This window comes from Rhipicephalus sanguineus, chromosome 5 (genome assembly GCF_013339695.2).
Source record: "Rhipicephalus sanguineus isolate Rsan-2018 chromosome 5, BIME_Rsan_1.4, whole genome shotgun sequence".
NCBI lineage: Eukaryota > Metazoa > Arthropoda > Arachnida > Ixodida > Ixodidae > Rhipicephalus > Rhipicephalus sanguineus.
Window position 1 is genome coordinate 59,979,259 of NC_051180.1, and position 18,667 is coordinate 59,997,925.

At 48.6% G+C, this 18,667-nt stretch overlaps 1 protein-coding gene across 5 annotated transcripts in view; it reads left to right on the forward strand.

The window, feature by feature from the left end:
- Positions 1–10,387, forward strand: part of LOC119393692 (hemicentin-1) — a 234,632-nt gene extending 224,245 nt beyond the window's left edge. For 3 of the 5 annotated variants that reach the window (XM_049416319.1, XM_049416320.1, XM_037660817.2), the window contains 4 exons: positions 275–441; positions 1,633–2,151; positions 3,547–3,709; positions 4,756–4,916. In XM_049416319.1, coding sequence (XP_049272276.1) covers positions 275–441; positions 1,633–2,151; positions 3,547–3,709; positions 4,756–4,778 — 872 coding nt within the window. In that variant the 3' untranslated portion in view covers positions 4,779–4,916. Of the gene's footprint in view, positions 1–274; positions 442–1,632; positions 2,152–3,546; positions 3,710–4,755 lie in introns of all 5 variants that reach the window. The other 2 variants (XM_049416322.1, XM_049416321.1) reach the window with 2 other exon arrangements.
- The last annotated feature ends 8,280 nt before the right edge of the window (positions 10,388–18,667 follow it).

Sequence of the window (18,667 nt, forward strand, 5' to 3'; positions counted from 1 at the left end):
CCGGTCCCTGCACCGTAAACAAAAAATAGATTAATAAACACGGGTGCGGGTACCGGGGCTCGGACTGCCGTTTAAGTGGCGAGATGACTGCTATGCTTCAGGCTGCATCACACTACCGGCACCCGTACCGCCGTTGCGCGGATTACAGCAAGCAATGCGGGGTCTGGCGCCGTGTGAACGCAGTTCTTTTCATTGCGGCGTACTGACAACAGTCTTGACGTACTTGCGATAGCAAACATATGAGACTTCCCGTCGTACCCCTTTGCTTTCGTAGATCTCAACAGCCCGGTGAAGGCAAAGTCAAAGGCGGGAGCCGAGCCGGTGTACCAGAACGTCGAAGGCAAGACGGAGAACGGGCCCCCACCAATTGCGAACAGTGAGCCTGAGAACAGGGCCACCTACGAGAACATGCCTTTCCACCCCCAGAGGAATTCCAAGGGGGTAAGGCATGACACGCACCGAACCTTCTTGCCGGTCCCGTACCGTGCTCGAACCACATAATTTTCTCCATCGTCCGCGCGTACAAGCAGAAAAAAGTAATAAGTCGCCCGCTTTGAGAGCAATCGACTTTGGGCGGCCAACAGGCGGTAGCGCTAATGAGCTTTCGCCCACCCGCTAGCAAAGTCGGCGGTGACGAGCTATAGCGTAAACGGAGCGAGTTAGCTTTCTACTTTTTTCTCTTTCGCGACTGGGCAAAGGAAGGAGGAACCCACTACTCCCGCTTCGCAGTCTCCGGCCCTAGCTCGCAACGCTTTGCGCTAATTGTGTTTTCCCAGCGTTATAACTACTCTGCTCGTTGTTTCCGCAGTGGCCTTACAGTAACCATGACTCTTTGTGACCTTCTAACCAATCGGGGTTGGCGTGGCCGTTTGTGTGTTGACAGGGACTAATGTTGCGAAGAGGCCGAGAATAACACAAACTTCCCAACGTGCTCGCTAACTTGAGTCGTTCGTTGCGCTTTCTCTGGCTTTTGAGCCAGAGACAGCTGAACGAAAGAAAACACCGCATTTACTTGGCACGCGACGATTATTCGCAATGTCTCTATCGCAGCCCCAAGAAAAGTTCGCAAAAGTTATCGCTCGTAAAATTGTTCGCGACTGGAAAGTTGCGTCATTATAGAAGTTATATGCCAATAATTTAGATGTCATGTACATTATTGTTATTTCGCACGTAGTGTTACGAAAAATGCCAACGCAATATCCTCTTTTTGTGAATACGGGCCCAGTGCTTTTCAAGGCAGCTTTCCGATTTGATATAATATTTTGGAATGAGATTTGAATTAGTGGAGACGTTAACGAGGTACCATGACTCTTACGCGCCAATTTCGGTGTTTTATTTCATGTTATTCACATAGGAGTTTTCACATCAGTATTCATATAACATGCACTTCAACCTACCGCGACGTCATTTCGCCACAGCCTGTTTGAAGCTAAACGCTCTTCCCTGTTACAGCCAAACCGACGCAACTACTCGTTATCTTTCCCCTAACCCCCCCCCCCCCCCCCCGTGTCACAAAAGACGACGCGCTTCTTTAAATGACTCGTGTGTTTGCGTACGACTGTGTGTACAGCCTTGCGTTTCTTCCATTAACCCATCCTCTTCCGGCACGTGTACTTCCCGCACCAAAAACAGTGTCCCTCAACGGCGTCTACAGTCACGTCCGAGTCGACGGTAACCACGTCAGCCTCGGAAGCGCCGTCGCTAGGCAGCTGCAAGGGCCTCAAGCCGTCGTCGTCCTCGACTGCGACGCCTCCGCCGTGCCAGAGGGACGAGCGTCGAGCGCCGACGCACTACGTGAACGTGATGGCACCGGCGCGAGCCTTCCCAGACCCCGTGCACGCGAGCATCAACGGCGTCGGCCTGCCACCGCCGCGGCCCAAGAGCACCAAACCGGGCAGTCACGTCTCGACGCCGGTGGGATCTCTGGGTCGCCGCTCGGCGACTCCCATGAGGACCGAATCACGCAACGGTTATCGCAACGGTGCCGACGGCGTCCCTGCGCACGGTGGTGCTACTGGTTACGGGCTGCCGTCGAGCAGAGCGCACTCGCCCATGATGATGCAGCAACAGTACCAGCACTACCCGAGAGCGGCCCTCCGCGACGAGGACGCAAGCGGCGGTGGAGACTTGCCGCTCTCGTCGACGCCGAAGGTCAGTCGCCACCCAGCACGCGCGCGCACACACACGGGGATCTGTTTCTCTCTGTCAGTCTTCTCTCTCCATCTCTTTCTGTCTCTCTGTCCTTCTTCAATCTCTTCTGGCACATTCCTCGCCGAGATGCCGCACTTTGTGACTTCACTGAACTGAACTGTGGACTGCACTGATCCTTCAGTTTTATTTCGTTTTCTGGATACTATCCTTCAGCCTTCGACAATGCGGCTATACGTCATCTTCTTCACGTACTCGTTTCTCATACAGCCTTCGTGAACTTTGACTTTCCACGGAATGTGGTCGCAGTCTGGTTCCCTTGCACCAGTGGCCTCTCCTTTCTTGCTTGATACCACGAACCTTCTTGCGTTTCCTCTTCCAAGTCTGCTTGAGAAGTTCTATAGCACTTAATGGCGTTATACCACTCCTGACGTTATAAACCCTTCTAAAGAGCACCAGCGAAGTTCATTTCACATAGCGTGTAGCCGAAAAGCGGGCAGGTGCGGCAACCGGAAGCAGCCATTGTTTTGAAACGAGAATGAGGTAGTTAGGTGCACACGTGTCCAAAATGGAAGTAAATGGCGAGCTAGAAATACCGCCAACGGGGAGTTAGAAAAAGCTCACTCACGTTCCAACTCAAAGCGGTTCAGAGGCTCTTTAAGTTTTTCCTTTTTGTATTTCTAAGTAACATTAGTTTGATACAATCACGCACGAGTATTGAGGTGACAAGATGAGGTATGAGCTTATAATGGTGCTTGATAGGCTAGAGCAGATGAATTACTTGTTTTCTGAGTTGCCTGAGATTGCTTTCATCAAAACGCACGTAAAAAAGGCGCATAACAATATCGACGACATTAACAATAAACAATGCCTTCTCTCCAGTTGACCTCCACATTTATTTTGCGAGTACATTTTGTGCCATAACTCAAGCTAGTTTCTCTAGCTTGATTCATGGTCGCACTGTTCTTAAATAATCGCTGCACCATGAAGAAGCCTTGAGAGCTTTCGAGGACTGGGAGTCGTTTATGAAGTCCCTATTGGAAGAAGCAACCACTCACAACTTTGTTTCAGCTCGTCTTCGCCGGTGACGACGACCTGTTGCGAATGCATCCAATCATGAGTATTTATTCTAAATATTCCTACTGATGTGTATCACTAATAGTGCTTCTGTCACTACATGTTTGTTTTGCCCAGACCACACTTTGTGACGCGAAGTGAAACTAACCTCGTAACGGTTGGTGTGTTGTTTGTTGTTGTTTACTTGTGCTGGCATGCGAGCGCTCGCTAACTGCATGCGTCTGTTCGTGTCATTTTTTTTTCTCCCCTCCCTCCCTGCCCCACGCATAACCGTCCTGCTGTCCGCTGCGACCTGTGTTTCCGGCACGACACCGGCCACAGGTGCATCTCCTGCGCACTAACCACCGTGAGGGGGTCGTGTACGCAGACCTCGCGTTGCTCAACAACTCGCACAAAGCTGCTGTCCTGTCCTCCAGAAGGGAGGGAGGTCCCACGGAGTACGCCACGCTCAAATTCCACCAAACGCTAGACAATGCAGCGGCCGGTAAGTGTTCCTCAATTGCTCCGATGGCGTTAGTTCTGCGAGTGCAGCATTAAATAAAGAACAGACCGGCGATACTGACAAAATGCGAATCGCATGACACGGATACAACGAACATTCACCGAGGTGCCGGTTTTTTTTTTTTCCCCGAGAGAGCTTTAAAAAATTGATTTGTTACCGACAAAATTTAGCGCAATAAAAACACGGCACACAAGGAAGGTACTCAAGGGACACAAGGGTCCCTTGTGTACCTTCTTGTGTGCCGTGTTTTTGTTGCGCTAAGTTTTGTCAGTATGCACCAACTAGGCCCCCAAAAAGTCCTATTACGATTTGTTATTTTCACATTCACCGATGCATGTGTAACTACAGCAACGCATCCAAATAATTTAACGCTCTGGGAAAGGTGAAAGCTTGATGAGATGAAAAATCTTTGAACAGGGCGTGTTGAGCAGAGGCTCCAGCAACACCCCCTGTCAAGGGTTTTTCATCTCAGCAACGAATGTACCATTAATAATATCAAGCTAACAAGATAGTTTTGATTGACTGGCCGTTTGTACAGAATCGCCACCTTCTGGTGTGAGATGGTGGAGGCTCTAACGCAAATGACAGTGTCGGATAAAAAGGATGACTTTCATTATTCACAGCCGCCATTGTTACACGGCACAAGAGCAGGGAGAAATAGCAAGAATCTCAATGATGTAATATGGTGTGTTTAAGCATTTGTTAAAGTGTAGCGATGCAGTGCGAGCTGCGGAACACGTAGGGCCATTTTGATCCGTAAATCACGTAGAACGCACATCCATGTCTTTACGGACTGTATGAGGCATCTATAAACCATCTCTAACCTTCAATACACTTATGGTATGTGGATAAAAGGGAAATCTGCCGAAATACACGTAATACATGTATAATGTGCAAACCCTGGTACATTGTAAGGGTACTCCATAGAGTAATATCGTGAACGCATTTCAACCTGCTGCTTAGGCTGTTTGCAAAAGCATACGCCCTCTCACCCTCTTCTCCGTGTTCTTTCCTTCCTGTCTGTGCAGCCTTACAGGCCCGATATCAATGACGAACTCCTGTACGCTGACATGTACGAGGACGTGAAAGCTGGCCGAGTGCCGGACCCTCGCCTGGTCAAGCCCCCACTGCCCCCCAAGGGAGGCGCCGGCCCTCCGCCGCCGCAGCCCCAAGTGCCGCCCAAGGCCCGCAAGAAGGCAGGCCGCAGCGGCGCCAAGTCAGGCGACTGAGCAGCTGCTGCTCCCAGCACCAACCGTGCCGCCGAGCCGCAAGAGCAGCTTGATGCCGCTACTAGACTCCACTCCTCGCTGCAGTGAGGTCGAGAGTGCCGCGGCAGACAAGCCTCAGAATATCGCGCTGGTTCTGCGACGGAACCTGAATTACGAGCCGCACGAGTGACACCCATCAACACTTCATGAGATGTACTAATACGACGACGTCCCCCAGCCCACGTCACGATGACAGTGCACAGAGACTAAAAAGCAAAATAGCGCCAAATCTTTGAAGCTCTTAAGAATAATTCAACCGTTATTTTTGCGACGTCCAGGTCCTGATCCGATTTGCTCGCTTCAAGATCTCTAAAAGCTCCCGGGCCTTTCTTTTTTTTACTTGCAACATTTCTTGACACTTCTGTCTATGTTCCACTACCTAAACTGATTCGGCGCCTTTCCTAACCAAACCATCCGGATTAGGCTGTTTGCGTCTCTGAACCTCAACCAAACTATCGTTATCGTTAAGATTGCTCGAGGCAGCGAAAGCCAGCGCTCCGCTCACCGCCTTAGCGAAGCGGCCAGCAAGCGATATTCTGCGCCTGTCTCTGCGTTCGCCTGAGGGCGAGGCATTCTCGGCCTCGGTCTGCCGTCGGGTGGTCTTCGAGACTCCAAACACGTCCGGCCATCGCTTCGACGGACAGACAGCACCTCCGGCTCGTGCTCGAGAGAGCTCAACAGGCGGCGCTCATCGAGTAGATCGCCATCTGCTGCTGGCAGGAAGCTAAAGAGGCGCACGCCTTCTTACCTCGGTGGGCCGACGCCTGGCGGCGGTGATATCTTCGCTCGGCACGGCAGCTTGCCGGCGGCGGCGTGCTATTGATGAGTCATAGCTGGCGCGCGAACCGTCGTGTAAATATTCGGTCTTCGTTTCGCCCGTCGTCTATTGGTTCGTGTTTCTTTTTTTTTCTTTGTGCCCTCGACTGGCTCGATGTGATACTCCGCGCGATGTGCGCCGACGTGGCGAGTGAACGCTCGGCTGCCGGCTTTGGCGCACTCTGACAGAGCAACAGGGTGCGTTCGTGAAATCTGTATGAATGATAGCGCGAGATGTTAAATACCGATAAGGTTTTAGATGGTTTTTATATGTGCGAACTTGAGAAGACTTTTTAAAATGCTTTTAGCAAAGGCTTCTGTGAATGCCGTTGAAGGAATGAAAGCTGAAATTTGATCAAAAAGAGCAGGTGGCGCAGCATCAGTCACCAGCGTATTCTTACATCTTGTAACTGAAAAATCGGAGGAATTCGATCCTGCTGTACACGCGGTTGTGAAGCTTCGTTTGAGACGTGCTTCTACGCTAGTAATGAGCCTGCTACAGAAGATGATACTAAGATCATTCGCATATTGCCGCCAGAATTGCACACACGCAACCGTTAACTTTATCACTCCTCCGAGAACTGCAATGCAGCGCACCTAGTTGATTTTAAGCCTAAGTGTTCGTTCGGGAGAAGTCAATTTTATGTTCTCACTAAGCAAGCTCTAAATATATACCTTATTTGGGCGTTGGCGCGGACAGAGATTGCTTGCCAGGTCGCTGCACGAGCAACCCGATTACCGGGCCAGCGATCCACTTTCGCAAGTGTCTCTCGCAGGCTTACGGTGGCAGCGTCTGCGCAAGCTCCGATCCGCTCCGGCGTTCTTAACCAAACTAGACATCCCAGCCCCTGCTTGGGACAGCGGTAGCTGAGAGGCTGGCGCAGCGTGACTGCGCGTTCAACCCCTCTCTCTCTTTTCCCGCTATTCGCCCTCCCCGCTCGCCAAACTCTCCCGGGGTTTTTCGAATTCTAAATTACGAAACGCCGCGCTGGGCAAATTGGCTGGCTCCGGTGGTAATTCCCACGGCGGGGTGCCTCACCACTCGATTATCCCTTCCTTCGCTTCTCACTTGCAAACACTGGCGCCGTGGCAGTGCATCCAACGACCGACCCTTCCTTCTTTCTCACGCAGCCTGGCTTTTCGCCCATCACATTCAGTTCCCTCCCATCCAACGCATCCCGGTCCAGAAAACTCAGCGTCAGCGTCTGGTCGCCGTTTACTCAGAGCAGCAAGATCCCCCCCCCCCCCCCCATCGCTCTCGCCTTCTCTCTAAGCTAGAAGCGTGTGTTCCAGATTACCCCAGTAGAGAAGAAAGTAAAGACAAACTAGCTAAGCAGCAAATCAAGGCAGGAACTGGCGAAAAGGCGCGAGGGACACCTCGACAGTAGCGTGCCGAGTTAAAGTGCCCGCCGCCAGCCGAGACTCCCCGCACGGACGGTCGCAGCGGAGTATTCCATCAGGCCACGTCGTGATCGGCCCTGCGCTCACGTGACGTGTGCGTCTCGCTTCTCGTGAATCCGGCGCAGGGTTGTTCTGTGATCAGTGCGTGTTCCCTCTATCTTTGTTTTGCTTTTACGCTTCGTCGGATATGTTGGCCACGCCGAGCCCGCCATCGACACTCCAGCTGCATCGCACCCGGATTATGTGTCGCGCACAACGCCCAGCGAAAGACCAACGGCCGCCCCCGACTCCGACGAGCAGCTTCTCCAATTGACACGCCCGTCCTGACTTCCTCCCGTTTACAGACACACGCGCCCCACAACGTTGACGCATTGGGTTCCTCGTGGCGATGAAGAGAAAGACTCACTCGCGTGTGTTGCACGTACACTCCAAACGCACACCTAACAGATGTTACGCATCGGCGAAACGATAACCGCAAGCGCACTTTGCTGAGATGCAGCGGTGTACGACAGAGAAGCGGATAAATTTTCCAGGAGTCGGCGGTTTGACGAGCTACCGCGCTTTGCCGGGGGTAGCTCTAGAGGCGGCGGATCAAAACACGTGGCTCGACAAAACAAAACACAAAAAATGAATACAAAATCGACATGAAGGAAGGACTCTGTAGATACCGAGGGGGACTTGTAATAATACTTTGTCGAACGCGCGATGATGGGTGCATATTATGTTTTCCCCGTACAGCTGTGCGCGAGTTTCCCCAAACTCTCTCCGTGTTTTCTTTTTTCGCTGTGTATTGAGTGTGCGCGTGCCGCAGACTGTAGCGCTGCGCTTGAGAATCTGTGTTAAGAACATTTTTTTTTTCACTTTTTTTTTTCCTGCTGGCTGTTCGGTGCGTTTACGCTGCATTACTTTCTGCGCAATTGCTTTACTTCAAACGACTCGTCAAATTATGTGCCTGCGTTAGCTCGCACGCTTTCGACGGGGCGCTCTACTGTATCAGTTGCAGTAGCTGCTCAATTTGAATTTTACACGGCAATCGTGATGAGAAGCTAAACATGTAAAGGAGCGAACAAAACCGTTGCATGAGATCCGCTTTTAAATCTGTTAACGAATGAAAGTCGCTGTAAGGAATGACGCCCAACTAGAAACACCTTACCGAACGGACTTGCAAATTGGACGTTGAAAGTGCCACTCCGTGTTTGCGTCGCGTGCTAACGCAAGTACTTTGTGTTCTGTCATTTCGTCTCCAGACGCTCTGGTAGTTTTATTTCAGTACCTCTCGATTGCGTTTTTTTCTCTTGGATGGCTGTGACTTACAGGTGGGACAGAGGGATGATTGCCAATGTTGTTGTTGTGAGAGTTACTATTCACCGAGTGTTCGCAGACGGGGCCTCGTGACGTTGTTTTTTCAGCTTGCTTGCAATCCACGTTGCTCGCTGGCGCCATGGGTATGTGCAGTCTTTTAAAACACAGTGGACAGCGAAATCCTTGCTGCCCCTAGTTTGTGCTTTGCCTGACCTCACTGGATGTGTGTGTGTGTGTGTGTGTGTGTTGTCACAGGCCTTGTCTCGAGGCTGCCTGAAGTATTTGTTCCTTTGTAAAACGAAATGACAGTGCCGGCTGTTAAGGGCCATACGAGATGTGTTCTTTTTTTTTCTTGTACAGTGAACATAATGGCTGTTACACCAAAGAATATGTAATTTTACGCCCTAGATATTTATTTGTTGTATGCTTTTTGTGCATAAATATGGAACATTATACTTGTTTATAAGATGGTTAGAAATACGTTGCGCGACGGGCCTCGTTTTTGTTTCCCGTTTTTTGCTTTACAGCGGATGTTTGGCTTAGTGCGGCTATTGAGTTTATTCAATGTTTGTTTTTTTTCTTGCGACATGGCATTTCTTGAGACGGTTGCACACTTCTGCACATTAACTGCCTTGCCCAGGCGTTACATCAATGTATTAGCGTTATCTACTCGTCGTTTATGTTAACACATTGCGGAATCATTTGTCTGCATCAGCCTATTGCCATCAAATGATCGGAGCTAGCCAAAAGGCGCTGATAATACCTGATCTTCTCGTTTTAGAGATGCACAGTTGATAAGGCTTCTGCATAAGAAACAAACGACATCTTAGTAAACGCACTTAGTCGTTATGTACGCTTCAGATTGGCTAAGCTTGCCCGGAACTTAGCGCCGCCAACACCTTCGTTAAGCGAAGGGCAGGAGCAAATGTTTAAAATCATTGATTAGGCGAACGGGAAGCACTGCCGCAAAAACTTCCGCACTAACTGTTCAACAAACAAGGACCAGGACCTTAACGATGCTTTATTTCGCAACTGCCTAGCAACACAACTAGTGTGCTAGGCGTACGACAGACGCTTTAAGAGACTACACGCATCTGATAACAGCTGCAGTCCGTAAGCTTTCTTTAAGTATTTTTCTCGCTTTAGTTGTCGCGTGAACGGAGGAGGTGTAACCTGTTTACTTACGCCATGCTCAGAGACATATTCCGCCATAGCTTAGGCAATATTGGCACGAATCTTAGGGGTCAACTGCGATTCCGAACTCCGTCTCTCCAGCGATGCTGTAGTTTAATGGAACACCTTGAACAATGTTATGCGCGATGTCCTCAGGGCAGTGTTTCTCTACTTCTTGTGCTTGGGTTGGCAGGATTTGCGTGCTAATTGCACTAAACTGAAACTGTTAGGAAAAAAAAAAAAACCGTCGTTTCCGTTCTTTCTCTTATGGCTTTTAAAAACTGCATCTGATGCTGAGGCACGTAATGTGACACCGCTGCGCCTGTTGAGCAATTATTATTACGCCAAGTCAAAAACTAGTCAAAGGCGCTAGTTTCATCTCGTGTTCTCGGTTGCGCGTGCTTTCCGTACACTCTTTCTTATTTATTTCAGGGAGCAGCGGCCGTATTAGCTGTGGATTTACTTATTTTTGCAATATAGTTTTCGAAAAAATGAAGATTTTGAGTTTGAGCGTGACTTGCCGTTGTCTTTTTGTCCTTTCGCGGTACCCCTTAAGAAATGAAAGGCAGCGAGAAAGGCAGACGAAATATCTGGGTGCCTCAATGTAAATTAACCGTAATATTTTCTATCGATTTCCTATGTACAATGAACACTGAATAAAGTACGATAATAGTTAATAAAATGAGTGAAATGCACCAAATATCGTGCTCTCTGACTCACTTATTTACCTTGTGTCGCTCTTTTCTTTTTTTTTTGTAGTGTCTGATTACAGAAGACACTGAATGGGAATCACTGTGGCCATTATGAAATCTCGGATCATACGTTAGTCATTTACATGTTTAAGGGCACCGTTTGTCTCTGCGTACGCATTGCGTATCTTGCCTCCGTTAGGTCACAGACTTTATCGTTTCTTATATACCAACAAGCATACGCATACATGCTAACATTACATTGTAGCGGCAGATAAATCAACGAGAAATCAACGGGCACTTCATCAAGAAAAAAATCTTTGCTTATGTTTGTGTTACTGGGGTACAGTGGCATTTTTCTTGTGTATTGTATCAAAGAAAAAGAAAACTTTGTTTTAATGACAGTAACTTGGATTCGAATTTACAAGGCTATCCGAACGTATTACTTGTCAGTGGCCGGTCGCCTTCGCGAACGATGCGTGCAGTGTCAGTAAAGCGACAAATTTTCGCTTACTAGCGATTATAGAGTAACAGGGTGTTTTTTTTTTTTTTTAATACGGACCTTGAAAGGTAAGCTCACTGCAAGAATATAAAAACAATTACCTTATGGAGCTCTACAATTCCCAACGACCTTTTTCAACCTCATATGCTCTAAACTGATATGTTTCTTTATCTCTTCAACGAATGTACAACGCTCATGACCAGGAGGAGGAGGAGGAATAAACTTTATTGACAATAAATGGGAGTGGGAATGGGGGAGCCAGGTCCTTAAGGAGCACAAACTGGCACATACAGACCAGGCTGGCGGACTGGTCTGCTAGTGTTGCGGCCCCCTGGGTCCCAATCTAGCCCCCCGTCCAGCCGGGCTCCCATTCCCACGCTTGCGATATTTCACTGTAGTTGCTGCAATAAAATAACCATAAAAGTTACGACTCTAAAGAAAATAAGAAGTTGTCACCTTACATATTGTCATTCCCGGTATCCTGTGTCAATTGGAGCCGCCATAAAAAGGTAGGTTTCGTTACCTCCACCACCTGTAATGCGTGTGCAGCAAGCAAGCGCATAAACATGAGATGCCGTCCCCTTATTTGGAAAGCGTCAGCTTTACACTCGTAATGTTTGGGCATTGCAGGTCAGTAAGGGTCATCAGGCAGTGGTGATCGTGCCCGCGATGTAGGAAATAGCTGAGCAGAATGAAAACAATATAAATTTCGGACAGAAGACCGCGTGCTTTAACTCAGTAACATTATCAGCGCACTAAACAACACAGGGACGAAATGCAGACGCAGTGTCCATGTCGAGCCTTTCCGTCCTGCATTCTTTAACGCGTTAATATAGTTACTATAGATTACCAACGTGCCTAACATATGCTTTTTCTAGTGCCCTTCCTTTCGAGGGGGGTACGCTTGAAGCGAGAGTAAAGCTGACAAGTACAAATGCCCCTAGGCAAAAGCCACTGCTTGCAACACCTCTTGTAACAACTGAAGCTTGGGCGAACTGGTAAAGATCCATTAAGGTGTTAACAGCGCATTGACGATAAGGGAAAGAGGCAGGATTTGCCTTTGCCTCCACTTGTTCTAGGCCTTTTCCTTATGGACTATGCGCTGTTAATGGACTACTGACTACGGCACGTGATATCGGCTACTCATACAAAACAAAACGTGCAATGTGGATAGTAGGAATGCACCGCGAAACAAAATAGAAGAAAGAAACGGGCAGGGATTGTCACGCGGACGTGATGGCCCCGTGACTCCGGTACATGAACGAAAGCAGCAATGAAACACAGCTTGATAGCATTATGTCATCACAAAAACTAATTTTCACGCTAAATGCGCTTGCATGTAGTTAGGAATAACATGACTTGGTATTTACTGATTATGCTTCCGGGTAAAGAAGAGGTCCCGCCCGTTTTGTTGTTCGGTTTTCTTCTGTCCTCTGCTTTCTTCAGCGGTGACTGTGGCATTGCTTTAGTTTACAGCGACATAAACTTGACGGCTCACGTGCCGCATTCGTCGTGTTGGGCTCATAATACATTGCACGTCGCGTCATCTAGTGTGCGCTCTGCTAATTCTTCTAATGCGGAGCTCAGAAGCTCTTGGCTATCTTGGCCTGTCTTCTATGGCTGAAACCAGAACCGTATATGGGGAGAGTCTGGCGAATGGGCGGGCAGTGACGTCGCAGCGCGGTGATGACGCCAGTCATATATAGTCTTTCCGCGTGACGGGCGCACGGCTGAGGTCGTGTACGCGCTGTTCATTCGTGAAATCTAGCGCTGCTAAACAAATCGGGCAAGCACATTGTTATACAAGTTTAATGAAGAATGTGGGCGTCGTTTAATCGACGTCGCCAATGGCGTCGTCGGCGTAACCGATAGTGTGAACGACGACGAAAGACAGCGAATGCGGAGTCTGTAGATATCACGAGCCACTGGCCTCTTACATTGCTTTCTTCCTCCATCACGCGCGCTCGCCCTTCGGTCGGAGCTCGGTGGCTCGGTCGCCTTCGGTCGCCAGCCCTGCGCTGGCGGGTGCGCTGCGACTGTCTCGCTTGTCGTGTCGGGGATGTCGATGTCAGCGTTTAGCTTGGTTGGCGACGCCTGCAATGCACAGAATGGTGTGCGTATCACTCGAGCACTGGCAGTCTCTGTGGCAATATGTAACGAATGCTCCAATGCTGATAGCCATGGAGAACTTCCAAAACAGTTGGCGTTGCCTCAACACAAAGCTGCGCTCAGAATTCGCATGAGGGAGTATCGTAATAATCGGTGACTTTTCGTGCTATGAAGACCTGTCGGTTTGCGTCTATTTTGGTTTGCTTTTTTGGATTAATTTTTTTGAAACTTAGGTTCAATAATAACGACGCTTGGTAATGTTTCTGACGCTGAAGATGTTTAGTAGGGTTCGGCTGGCGCTTCTCTGCACACATATATAGACGTCAGACTCTGGAGTTTCCGAGATGTGTGGCGCCACCTGTCGGAGAAGTATTGAGTAGTGCATAGACCGACTCTCTCGCACAGTTTGCTATGGGACCAGGTGCAACTAGCGAGTGCGAAACAACGATTGAGCTTAATATCGCGTGTGTTTGCGCATTTAGCACTCAGAACGAGAGCTGTGAATTGCTCTCCGCTAGTCGGACGCGCCACCGAACCGTCGTGAAGTGCTTGCTGGATCACTCGCCTGATCGACGGCAAAAACAGCAGCAGACGAGAGCCCTCCGCACGCTACGAAGAAACTCCGCAAAAAGACGCACTGTTGCGTTGTGAATTGCCACGGACGTAAAAGATGGAATAACAACGTTCAGTTTTATCGATTTCCATAGTTGTCGCACGAAGAAGAAAGGCGAGAGCGCTGGATACGGGCCGTTGCGAGCGTGTTGGGTAAGCGAAGTACCTGCGTTCTCCACAGCCGGTGGCATGAATGTGTGGCTCTGCTGTTGTTTTGCGTAGCCCTGATGCAAAACCGTGGTAACCTTGACTATGAAGCTCAGCAGAGGCTCTGACCGCGGTGCTTGTCGTGTAACACGAAGTGAGCAGCTAGAGGCAGTCTGAAGACGCGTGATACGCACACCGCGACGAGTTGGTCGTCACAACACAGCATCGCGGACGTATGTACGTTTTGAAGGCTCAGATTACTGGTTCTAACTAGCTAACACCACGTGCGTCATACAAGTAAATCGCAGAATTGTGAACCCCTTCAGGTTTGTTTCGCCCGTGTCCTCCGCGGTTGTCGTAGCTATCTCGGAGGCCACGGTTTTGCCTTTGGTTGTACCCCGCGAAAGTGGACACGCACGTATCCCCATTTGCAGTACATATAAACGGAAGACGACCATCAAGAGACCATTTGAGGATGCGTAATAAAACACTCCAATGCACAGGAAGCGAGAGATGAATTAAGGGAGAATACAACTGAAAAGGCGAAAATCGCCGGAGCCATTCGCCCCTGATGAACCGAGTTTTCTACCACTGATCGTAAGATGCATAGCTAAGTAAACTGATCGTGTATGTAGGTAGTTTATCGCTGTGGCGTACGTATATACCCGATTTTAACGCATTTAGGCTCTAGAGAACGGATGTCGGAGGGCTTGCCTCGAACTCGGTGTCGTATGATGCTCGCTTGTACTTGCGAGTTGCAGCGCGCGGGAATAACTCAAACTTATTTTGCATTGTACTCGCAGTTCGCTTTGATCAGCTTCCTTTGTTTCTGAAGCGTGGATTGGCGGAAGAAGCTTTCCAGGTCCTTGATTTTCAGGAAACCGCGCCTCGACACCAACGAAAGAGGAGGGTTATATTGCGGCCTATGCACATTCGCTTGCGGGCGGCTCTCTTTGCACTACCCAGTTAGTGCCAGGGCTACGATGAGGGCGCTGGTGGCGGTGTTTTTCGCAGCGCCGCCTGGGCAGAGTCTGACGTCTATAGCCCTCTGTGCTGGCTTCACTCTCTCGGTTGGACACGGTGCTCGCATTTGCAAGATTTTACGTTCAAAATGGTTGCGCCAGGCCAGCCTTTGCCGCGATAGCCTCTATCTGCAGCTACAACGTTCAGAAAAGGCCCTCGACTGCCAAGAAGAAATGGCGTGAGTTGTCGGTCTTAGCTGACAGCACGACAGAATTCATGTGGCAACACACACACCGTAGCCTGCGAGCTGTCCCTCCAAAGAAGCCAACGTTGCAGAAGAACCGCGTACACACCGTTGGTCAGCGCTGTGTCTTGTTACCTTCCTCTTTCCTTGTCAGTTGCGCTGTTCGTATATTCAATTGTAGTTGCCGCGCTAGTCGTGCGTGCACGTGGGAAACTTGCTGATTGTACCCTGTTTCTCATGAAACGTTAGCGATTTTTTTCGTGTGCATAGCAGACTCAGTGTTTGAGGAAGCCTGATGCCATAGAGTTTCTTACAATAGTAATTGTATGAAACTCTATGCCTGATGCATTCAAGTTTTTCCAGACCGATTGGGATTACGGACTAGTTCACATAGGATAAATCTAACCCCGAATACAACGCGGTGCATTTAGCTGCATTCCTGCGTTTGGGCGCCCTTTTGAGGAGTAAAATCTATAAAGAAATGGAGCAGCATTCGTGATTGAGCGTTGTTCGAAAACCTTGCGACTGCTCTTCTGGCTGATGCAGGTGACGGGTAGTCGTGCAACTCACCTGATGCTGCTAAAGTTAGCCTTCCGGACCTCCTAGTGTGCTTCGACACATAACTTCAAGTTAGTGTGATAGCTAGACAGGCGTATATATGCATGGAATGAACAGCGATTTGCTTTTTTATGCCTTTTGCAATCAAAACAGTAAGCATGCAGACGATCCGGGACTCTGCTCAGTGATAGGAATTGTGGAAGCTCATACGACGCATAAACATCTTTACTTATTGCAATAATGCAACAAAATGTGTTTAAGTGTTTAAATCTTGCAAATATATTTAGTTTCAATCGTGTTGCGTGACCATTTGACTCAATAACGGCAGAAATTTTCGCAATTTCGATTTAAATTTCGCGCGCCGGGCACACCGTTCGATTGTGGCGCCCTGCTGGTGGCGTCCATGCAAAAGCGACCACCGTTCTCCCATTGGTTTGCTGCGAAGACGGCACACTACCCATTCTAGTACACCATAACTTGGGGAAGCGCGAATGAACTTTCAGTGCCTTAGAACACCCTCCCGCGGCCGTCGGCGCTTGCGTTTCCCCCGCTCGCCGCGCCTGCGTGGTGGTGCTGTGCAAACAGGGTCATAGAATCAAAGTTTGGCAGCTTGTATCTAAATGACAAACAAATAACAAATATAGCCGCAAGAGTCGAGGAAAAAGTAGACGAAACTACCAGGCAAAGACTGGAAGTATAGTGAGCTGCTACATGTAATCACGAAAGAAATGGAAAAAGAGAAGAAAACTATTCGTTGGAAAGGAAAGAGAAAGCCAAAAAGTTGGTGGAACAAAGAAATCCGGGAGGCGATCGAGAAGCGACGTGAGGCATCACGGGAGCACAGACAGGCAAAAAAGGAGAAGCGGCCACAGGACGAAGTCAACCAAATATGGGAAATATATTTAGAGCAAAAATCCATTGTGCAGAAATTAGTCGAGGCAAAAATTAAAGGTGAAAGTGAACGCTGGATGACAGAGATTCGCGAAAAGAAGAAGGCCGCGCCTAGGATATTTTGGAGCCACCTAAAAGCGCTGGGTAGGAAGTCTGTCACAATGCAACAACGTTTGGTAGATGAAGGAGGAAATCAATTGGAAGGGTATGAAGCGCTAGGTTACATCCGAAAGATAACAGCCGATTCGTTTAAAAAGGTCGCCCAGGGGATTCCCCCGGTGAGTAAAAGTACGCAAAGGAGTGTAACCGACGAAGATGTAGTACTAGAGAATTTCAATTGGAAGAAGGCCGAAGGAAAAATTCCTAAGCGCACTACTCCGGGCTTAGATGGGGTTGCCCGTCAGCCTCATTAACGAACTCGGACATAAACTAAAGAAGCACTGCTGAAAGCCGTAGAAAAGTGCTTACAGGAGAGGGAAATACCAGACAGTTGGCGAAAAAGTAGAATGAACCTAATCTATAAAGGCAGGGGAGAAAAGGATAACATTCGCTCGTATAGACCACATCGGTGCTATAGAGGTTGGCGATGCAGGCAGTAAAATTAAAAATAGAAGCGTGGGTAGAACAAAATTATACTTTGGGAGAACCTTAGAATGAATTTCGAATCGACAGGCGGTTAGACGATAATCTGTTTGTTCTTACCCAGTGTATAGAAATATCGAAAATAGAAAACAGGCCCTTATACGTAGCTTATCTAAATATCACCGGGTCGTAAGACAACGTTAATCAGGAAATTTTGTGGGATATATTGAAAGAAGTGGGCATAGGGGACGACTGTATACAGCTTTTGAGGGAAATATACCGAGAAAATACAGTTTGTATAGAATGGGAAGGAATAAGTAGCAAGGAGAGCGTTGAAATTAGCAAGGGGCTGCGACAGGGATGTCCTTTGTCCCCGCTGTTATTCATGCTGTACATGGTGAGGATGGAAAAATCGCTAGAAGGTAGCAACATTGGATTTGTCACAAACAGGTCGGCACGATGGTTGAGCAGAAGCTTCCAGGTCTATTTTATGCTGATGATATTGTCTTATTTGCGGACAGTCAAGATGATATACAGCGACTGGCAGATATATGCGGAAGGGAATGTGAGGCTCTAGGACTAGGATTTAGTGCAACAAAATGTGGATTGATGGTATTCAATGATCACGAAGACCATGCGGTCATAATACAGGGCCAAAAAATACCGAGGGTAAACGAGTACAAGTACCTCGGAGTATGGGTAAATGAGGGGGACAGATATATGGAGGTACAAGAGAAAGCATCGGTAGCAAAGGGAAAGAGGAATGCTGCAATTATGAAGCACAGAGCTTTATGGGGATACGATAGGTACGAGGTGCTTCGAGGGCTGTGGAAGGGTGTGATTATGGTGGCATATAGTGTGATGGTCCCGGGACTTACATTTGGGAACTCAGTGGTGTGCATGACGTCAGAGGTACAATCAGGAATGGATGTAAATCAAAGGACGGTGGGCCGCCTAGCGTTGTGCGCTCACGGGAGGACGACAAATGAGGCTGTAAAGGGTGATATAGGATGGACAGGCTTTGAAGTGAGGGAAGCTCAGAGCAAAATGAGATTCGAAGAGAGGCTGAGAAAAATGAAGGAGTATATGGGCAGAGAAGGTTTTCAGGTATTTGTATAGAAAAAGCGTTGACACGCAGTGGAGAAAAAGAACTAGGAGGCTCACCAGTAAATATACGGCTAGCAGTGCGGGCGATATAGCAACAAGGAGCATTAAGCGGAAGGTCAGAGAGGCGGAGAGGACTTATTGGATGGCAGCGATGGAAAAGAAGCCGGCTCTGAGTAACTACCGAAAGGGAAAAAAACGAAATAAGGAGGGAAAGGTTTTATGATAATTCAAAGGGAAGCGCTTTGCTGTTTGAAGCAAGCTAGGTCGTGCTGCCTCAGAACGCGTAGTTATAAAGCGAGATTCAGTAACGAAGAAGAACAATGTACATGCTGCGGGGGAACTAAGGAAACGATGTAACATGTACTGATTGAATATGGCGATATTCACCCAGGTATACGTGTGGGCACGAGTCTACACGAAGCCTTGGGTTTTAGGGACAACAATGGAAAGCTGAACACGTCCACGATAGAAATAAGTAAGAGACGGTTAGAGTATTGGTGGCAGAAAAGTAGAGATAAAGTACCAAAATAAATAATGGGGAAAAATAAGGTCATTCTGCCTTAAAGGGGTCATGAA